At 38.4% G+C, this 8,123-nt stretch overlaps 1 protein-coding gene across 3 annotated transcripts; it reads right to left on the bottom strand.

The window, feature by feature from the left end:
- Positions 1 to 528: 528 nt before the first annotated feature.
- On the bottom strand, positions 529 to 8,123 carry LOC124182236 (vascular endothelial growth factor receptor 1-like). 3 transcript variants are annotated; one of them, XM_046569194.1, is made up of 12 exons: positions 7,776 to 8,123; positions 6,546 to 7,187; positions 6,082 to 6,378; positions 5,416 to 5,715; positions 4,931 to 5,037; positions 4,712 to 4,862; positions 4,105 to 4,329; positions 3,851 to 4,007; positions 3,329 to 3,575; positions 2,859 to 3,190; positions 2,681 to 2,786; positions 529 to 1,395 (listed from the first exon to the last, which is right to left on the bottom strand). In XM_046569194.1, exons 1-12 carry the CDS (start codon positions 7,936 to 7,938, stop codon positions 1,273 to 1,275), a joined length of 2,850 nt encoding a protein of 949 aa, XP_046425150.1. In that variant the 5' UTR covers positions 7,939 to 8,123; the 3' UTR covers positions 529 to 1,272. The 3 variants fall into 3 exon arrangements, with proteins under 3 accessions (XP_046425150.1, XP_046425151.1, XP_046425152.1); XM_046569195.1 differs by lacking the exon at positions 7,776 to 8,123 and having other exon boundaries at positions 6,082 to 6,344; positions 6,546 to 6,658; XM_046569196.1 differs by lacking the exon at positions 7,776 to 8,123 and having other exon boundaries at positions 6,530 to 6,597.

The following is an 8,123-nucleotide window of genomic DNA, read 5'->3' as shown; positions in this document are numbered from 1 at the left end:
CTTTTGTCCTTATTTCTTTTTGTTTCATTTTTACACGAACCTAAATCCTTAAGGGCGCACACTTGACCCGAACGACTCTATAGTCTTCAGTCAACGAGGGACTCTACGAGAAGACGCCGAACTAACGTCCAATTGATACCTCGTGATCCTCATTTCAATTTATTCTTTAACCTGTCAATAGAATTCTATAACGTAGATTTGTTCTTTACTCAATGCAATCCAGTCAAATTTTCTTCTAAAACTATAAGTCGAAAGTTGAGAAATTTAGAAATCTTATAACAATGAAAAGTGAGAAACCATCTACGGAATCGAAATATGTGTAAAGAAAATTGCGGAAGTGACTTTAACAGTGATAAACAAAAACAAAAGTCAAGTAAAACAAAAAAAAAGAAAAAAAAATATTGTTGTTCGAAGAAAAAGACTAGTTATAGAAGCATTGTCGTTAAAATCATTTTTCAATGAGCATTCTATGTTTAAAAGACGTATCTTAATTTTGTGAATGAATGGATGGATGAATCAATGATTTACAATAACTAATATTTACAATTTTATTTATACAATTATATACCCCTGATATATTTATTTGCTAAACAAAGAGAAGGTGTTCATACAAAAGAATGATTCACTTGAAATTTCGATAATAAGAAGCGTAACGAATGAAAGTGTCTTTGATGTTGATATGTATGCCTCGGCTGTTCAATTGTGCAAAATTATAACTTATAATAATTTGTCACATTTATTCTTGGTATTAATAAAAATAGACGCTTCATTAAATATCCACAAATTGTTAAAACAAATTGTCACAACTGAAATCAATACTTTTTTTACATCACCCAAGGTTAGGAAAAGTTAAATGAATTGAATAATAAGTAGCGAAGCAGAAGTGTTTCGCTAATTTGTTACTAGTTTTGCGAAAATTGGTATTTCAAACTAGATGATAATGAGCTGGCAATAAATCTATTGATATAATTCCTATTTCACTCGTAGATCAATCCGGGAAATTTCGACCCTTGCATGAAGATGTGCGGAGTATGTATTACAGTATATCTTATAAACTGCCAATGAGTGTGGAACTTAACCTTTTGCTTTGGACCTTCAAAGTTGATGACTTCACTAGAAGAATCCTCCTAGACATGCTGTGGTTAAGAATCTAAACCATAAAAAACTTTTTCCAAAAAGTTGCTCCTAACATCTTGTTCCATCGATGAGCAAAGTAATCATATAGTCATCTAATAATTCATAAAAACCAGTAAAGAGGTTGGACCGACGTTGTTACTCTTGCGGTTGGGTCTCTTCATGTCTGGCAGGTTTTTCACCTTTGATCACGGTTTCTCTTTCACGTTTCCAAACATCAGCGTATATCTCGGTGTACGGATTGCCCAAGTCGAGGTAATACTACAAAAGATTTTTATCATGAGGACTGTGCTAAGTCCTGGATTTTTTGAGCTATCAATGCAGTCTCCAATCATGCCTGACAAAGCTAATACGTTTGTCCTGACAAATTTGCATTTTGTACGTTCCAAGAAAAACAAAAACGAAAAAAATCACATCTGTGGCGACCACATGCGACAGAGGTGAAACTTCTAAAATTTATATGAGTGATTTCAACCACCCAAATACAGTTATTTGGAAAGCGAATTTCTTGAATCACACATCTTCATCTTTTGAATTTTTAAACCTATCTGAAAACCACCTACACACATTTTTTCAACAAGGAAAAGAATATTCTTTTTTAGAAATGAAACATGTTTACCCAAGATTCAGAGTTTAAGGACGTTCAATTATGTTTCTTACAATTGTTCTTCCCATTTTTTATATCGTTTTTTATATTTTCGTACCTATTCAAAACCTTTTATAGTACGTACCACATCTCCGATTTGATAACTGATTTTTTCAAATTGTTTCTCCAGTTCTAAGACACATCCACAATTTTTTCCGAATTTTTTTTTTCCGCAGCCCAAATTCTGCCCACCATTATGATACGATTAAAATATTGAAAATATGATTTAAAACAATTGAATAAAGTATTTTCCCACTCTGAATCTTGGATGAAAATGTTTCGTTTCTAAGACGGGATGTTTTTTTTCTTGTTTAAAAAAAATCAGTTTCTATGTCTTTGAGATAGGTTCGAAAATTCATAAGGTAAAAATGTGGGATTCAAAAAATTTCAAATTTTTTGCGAAGGTTTTCAGGGATTGTCCTGACATGGGAAAAATCCTTGACGAAATTGAAAAATGTCATGGTCAAGCGTTTTAGGCCAAAAAAGAATATGAGCGTAACATATTTTTAATAAAAATATATCTATAAAATTATAATATATTTATAATATACATAAAAATTTTGCAATGAACCCCCGAAATCCTCATGAAAAAGGCTTAAACCATTCAATTCAGAACCTAATAACCTGATCAAAAATATATCACAGAAATATCGTACTCGCCATGTTCAGGCGTAAAGAAATGAGGCATGAAAATCTGTACATAAAGAAGACCGCAGATAGGAACTCGCACGAAGATCCACACAAAGAGAAGACTGATGATTGGAAATCCTATATATAGCGTGCTCTACCTCATTCTCTCTCTCGATCTCCATAACTGTACCAGCCACTCATTTTCATGTTTCATAACATTTTATCCTTATCTCCACTAGAAAAGTTTCACTTAAAAAATATCTCTCTTACCAATTTCACATGCTCGTCCACCATATCAGAAATTTTCCAGGCGAGCGATTCGAATGAGGGTCGTTCCGATGGCTCCTCTTTCCAGCAATGTAACATCATATCGTACCTGAAATGGTAGCCAGAAATTTTCAGATTGTTAGGAACCGTGTGACGAAGGAAAAAGAATTAGCACACTCACAAAATCTGCGGCGCGTATTTCGGTCGCTCCATACGATAACCTTCGATCAGAGTTTGACACATATATTCGGGTCTGATCCCATGATACGGCGTATCAGCAAGTGAGAAAAGCTCCCACAGAACGACTCCGTACGACCAAACATCCGATTTCGTTGAAAATATTCGATCCCTGAGCGACTCGATGGCCATCCACTTCACCGGAAGCGGACCACGCTCGTTGTTCGTAAAGTTCTCTTCCTCGCGGAGGGACTTTGACAGTCCAAAGTCACAGATTTTCACAACATTGTTATCAGAGAGGAGAATGTTTCTTGCCGCCAAGTCTCCGTGGAGAACCTGAAACAGGATTAACGAATACCGTAAATGATTGGCCAAGTAAACGCGTCCTGCAAAGTTTCTTGTTGTTAGACGGTGCGAAACATTTCCACACACTCATTTGTGCCGAGATGATCCTGCGTAGAAATCTTTACTCGCCTTCTTGGCACTGAGATACTGCATGCCACGTGAAATTTGCCAAGCCCAAAAGACCAAGTCTCGCGTTCGCAACGGATCTGTCTCTATGCCTCTGTAATCGCCTGGGTATTTGAAAAGCACTCGTGGTTCGGTGGCTTCAGCACCAGTGACAACGAGGTCTGTTGTCATACTTGTACTAGTGACATTAGTGCCATCACCACAGTCTTCTGCTTCTGGATTTTCGTCGCCCTCTGAGCCTGATTGTCCACTGTAAGAAAATTGAGAGACCAGTGAAAAGGTTCAGATGAACGCAGTCATCTTTCAGTATTGCCGGGCACGAGTGTCGATCATTATTGCATCCCACGTGGCTGTTACATCCTGTAAACACCTACAAGACGGCTTAGGAAATACGAACAAGCAATCAATCGAGCTATAAGCATTTGGTCAAAAGGTTAAGAATAGCTTGAAGTCAGTGCAAAGGGTGATATCCTGCATGTTTTCACCGTGTTTCTCCGTGTTTTCGAATCGACTGAATCGACTTACTTTTGATCGTTGGTATCGAGTGCATCTTCAGAAGGATTTTGATCACGAATTTCCGCAGTGTCAGTATCCAATTGATTCACAAAATCGCGCCGATGGCGCCACAGGTAGTCATGCAAGTTACCAAATCGACAAAATTCTACGATGACGAAAAGTTGCCCTGTTGGTATATTCATCAAAACATGATTGGAATGAGTGTCACATCAACCGAGCATTGGATTGTAATTTTATTCTCTACATTTATCCAGACAACTTACCGTACTCTATATTTTTCGTACAAGCGCCAAGAAGACTAACAAGATTCAGATGTTCGCCGAGATAGCAAAGAATCCTGAGTTCTCGAAGAAGGGCCGTCATACAATCCAGACTGGCTGTGGCTCGGACCGTCTTCACAGCAACTGTTGTGACGGCCTCGCGACTGCGAATGGTTTTCGCCTGTCCTTTTCTGACCACTCCGAATGCCCCACTTCCCAACACGTCGCCTGATGGATGAAATAAATGTACAAATAGTCACCGTGCATCATTGAGGAAACATCGAGGAAACTTAGCAAACAACAACATATCCGGGGATACATCGCGTTGGTAATATGCGACTGGACCTAATTCAGTTGTCGTTCTTTCCGAGCCATTGGTCTAGGATTTCATGTTTCTAATACTTTTTTTCAATCTACTCTATAAGTTATGATCCACTGTTTAGTGTGCCAATCTGAACCTCCAGTGTTTCACGGGGGATGACAAGAAAGTCTACTAATACAAGTAAATAGACTTGAGACTTAGAGAAATTGTTGAATCACCGAATTTGTATCGTCTGAACGGCATTGCACTATGTACGTAGCATTTATTGGAGTGAGAAGTCTTCTGTACCGAGGATAAGGAGACTTCGAGGAAACTCGTATTTCTTCAGGTAAGGCAGTAGCTCAGCTTGATCGCTGACAGCCACGTCTGGACTCAGAATCGTTGCATCCCCATTGTTGAAGTATTCGAGTCTGGCTTTGATCAATTTCCGTTTCAATGACTGGAAAAAAAAATCCACAAGTCAGCTAATTCGTTGATGTGAAAGTCAAGGTCGATTTATTCGAGTACCTTTTGCCGAAGTTTCCAAACAGTGAGCGCGCTCATACAGATAAGGAGTATTAGCGCCGATGCAATCACCCATATTCCAACATGAATCCAATAGCTGTCGGAAGTACCTATGGTGATTTCAAATTTACCAAAATGACTAATAGACATTTTTAACTAATAGACCAAAAGCGCAGAGTGGAGGAAGCGTGTTCAAAAGTCGCAATACGTAACCAGATCTGGCAGTCTTCTAAATTGAAGTTTTAATTGAAAAGTGAACTACTCTTACTCTCGTTTAGTTTGAATTCCAGTCATGGACTACTAATTATTGCACCAGGATGTGAGAGTATCATGACGCAGGAGATAAGGGATAGGATAAAACTGTTATGTTTATTTGTAACCGTTATCTCACGTTCAACGTCACAGTCAGTGTTCATTGTTCTGAGCATGACCAACAGATGTAAGGACATGTGACAACGTTTATCTGAAAGTAATTTTAGTATACCTACCTCGAATCATAGCTTTGATTGGAACGCTCCGATTACCACAATTCAATTTGTATTTTCCGCAGGCCGTCACGTGAAACTCATACTCAACATTCTGCAGCAGATTTTCAAACGAGAAAGAAAGTGTAGTCCCATTTACGTATACTGATTCAATCGTAACGTACTGCGCCGACAGCACTGGATGGTAGTAACCAATAACTGGACCCTTGTACGAATCATCGGGCTTATACCATCCGATGGTTATGGAATCGTTGGTCATTCCATTCAGAAATATGGTCGGTTGAATATAGGGATCTAACTCATCTGTAGAAAATGTTGATGACAATCTTTGCTTTTTGTTAAATTGACGTTAGTCCATCTGGAGAACTTAACACAACTGTTTTGTCTTCTGTTTATCAAGATGATGTCATTTTCAGCGAATCTAATCTTTTTCGATAAAGTCTTCAATTTCAAAGACAAAATCTCGCGAAAGAAGACTATAGAGGATAAAATTGGCTTGAGGGAAAATCCTGTCTTGCATCGGAGCGCCTGATAATGATGAGATGATTTTCTACCAAACTAACATCCCGATTCACACAATTCTATAAACATTGGCGATAAAGTTGTCCAGAAATACGTGTGAGAAACTAATTCTCACCAGGTTGAGACGATCGAAGTATCTATACAAACCTTCGAGTTTGGTATACACATCCTTTAAAATGGTTCCCGTGTACGCATGTCGACATGCGTCAACAGAACAAGCTTGCACTTGAACATCGTATTTCATCTCTGCAGTAAGTCCCTTGAAAATGTGGCTTAACTTTCTTATTTGTGATACAAGCTGTTTCTCGTTCTGTAGTCCCCCTTGAAGTGATGCATTGTAAAAGCTAATGTAACCTTCCAATTCTGGCGGTGGTGCGGTCCATTCAATCGCTATTGAACTACCAGTCATTCTCAAAATTGAAACAGTTGGTTCGTATTTGATATCTGTTGAGGAAAAATAGGTTTGCAAGAATTGTTCGACCATCCGACATAACCGAGCATACCATACATTGAATTTGTCGGAAGGAATTATCCGACGCGTCTTAAAAATATCATATAGTAGAAATTGACGTCATATCGAAATAAAATGATTTACCCTGAAACTTGTGTACCTTCTTTCAACGTTGTAACCCATTTATATTGAATCGTGTAGTACTTAAAGTGGAAATGAAAACTGATTAGGCTTCTTATTAGGTAAGTAGTATTTCGTTTCAATCCGTTTAGAATAAGGTCACTGGGTACGATGTCTGACCGTGATCCCACTTCTTGCCACCGGTCCGTACCCTTTTCCTGATACGTAATATCTAACGTATATGTAAAACGATTCAAGACTATATCTGGAGTGATAAAATCCACCTCATAAATTTGTAGGTAAATGCGATCCGAACCGACAGCTCGGATACTTTTGTAATTTTTGTCCACTTTATAGGTCTTAATAAGTGATCTGGTACAAAGAGGGAATCCTGGGGTAGTCTTAGGAATCTGGCATGGCATACCGCATTGGTATATCATGTCATTGTCTTCGGATGTCACATTTGCGATATCAAGTATCCAGATGGCGGTTTCATTGATACGTAAATGGCTTGAAACATTCAGCTTGTTCCAGACCGAACTGCTGTAGGATCTTTGTAGCCATATGAAATCCGGCATCGAATTGCTCATTTGGTCACAAGGTACGGTTGCTGGTTGATTCTCTTCTACGTAAACCTTGTAATCTAATGTACCGCCGTACTTGCTCCGCGTCTCTATTTCTTCTGTATCAAACATAAGTTTACGGTACATGATTACTAGAAAGAGTACAATTTCGAAAATTTTCAGGTGACTTGAAAAATTAACGACGGAGCCAGGAATCGAACATGGTGTCTAGAGATGCTTTACCGGAGACTTACTCCACTAGACCTACTAGCCGCCCTGATTACAGTGTCATTAATTTATCTCACCACCTGTATTCGAAATTCGCGACGAATTTCAAACATGTAAATAGGCACATGATTACGTAATGCATTAAATATATAGGGTTTTAACGTTGACGCGAGTGAACTTGGAAAGCATGATCATTGATTCATTGGTATATGCTTCGCAGTTTTCCGTATATGAGGAATGAGTATTATTATATCTCACCGGAAGATATCGGCCGACCGATAAAATTGCCACGACAATTTGCAGTACGTATCATCTATGTTTCCACAGCCAAATAATATGTTCAGATTATCACATGTTTCGAAAGTTACAAAGGTTGGATTAGAGAAGAAGACAAAGTTTCGACTGAATTCATTTGTTCCTCGATTGTATTTGCGAAATGATGATTAATCCGGAATGAATCATCGCAATTTATAACTCACCTCTGGAACGTCCTATGCCGTAGACAGTGATAACCAAAGAGGCAAACAACATCAAACGTCCAATCGACACAAGGGTTGAATTGTTTCGATCCATGGTGCTGATTAACACCCTCCCCGTATGCCGGATACAACACTTATCCAATCTTTCCTCAAAGTAACACATCACCTACCATAACATGACCTCCACAATTCACAACGATATGTGCAAATCGTACAGTTTTTGAAACTCAGAACTCACAGACACCGAGCTTGCTTTTTCTCATCAGTTATAAACGCAACGCATAAGATTCTGCCATCTCGACCTTAACACTGGCAGAGTAGAGTACAAACTGTCATTACACTTGTACT

Source organism: Neodiprion fabricii, chromosome 5 (assembly GCF_021155785.1).
Source record: "Neodiprion fabricii isolate iyNeoFabr1 chromosome 5, iyNeoFabr1.1, whole genome shotgun sequence".
In the NCBI taxonomy this organism is placed as follows: domain Eukaryota; kingdom Metazoa; phylum Arthropoda; class Insecta; order Hymenoptera; family Diprionidae; genus Neodiprion; species Neodiprion fabricii.
This window is presented reverse-complemented; position numbering and strand designations above follow the sequence as displayed.

Excerpts from the sequence above, each read along its gene's own strand:
- LOC124182236 (XM_046569194.1), bottom strand. The coding sequence starts at position 7,938 with ATGTGTTACTTTGAGGAAAGATTGGATAAGTGTTGTATCCGGCATACG. Across the intron at positions 4,863-4,930 it reads TTTGGAAACTTCGGCAAAAG|TCATTGAAACGGAAATTGAT; the intron begins GTACTCGAATAA and ends TTTTTTTTCCAG. Across the intron at positions 2,787-2,858 it reads AAATACGCGCCGCAGATTTT|GTACGATATGATGTTACATT; the intron begins GTGAGTGTGCTA and ends CTACCATTTCAG.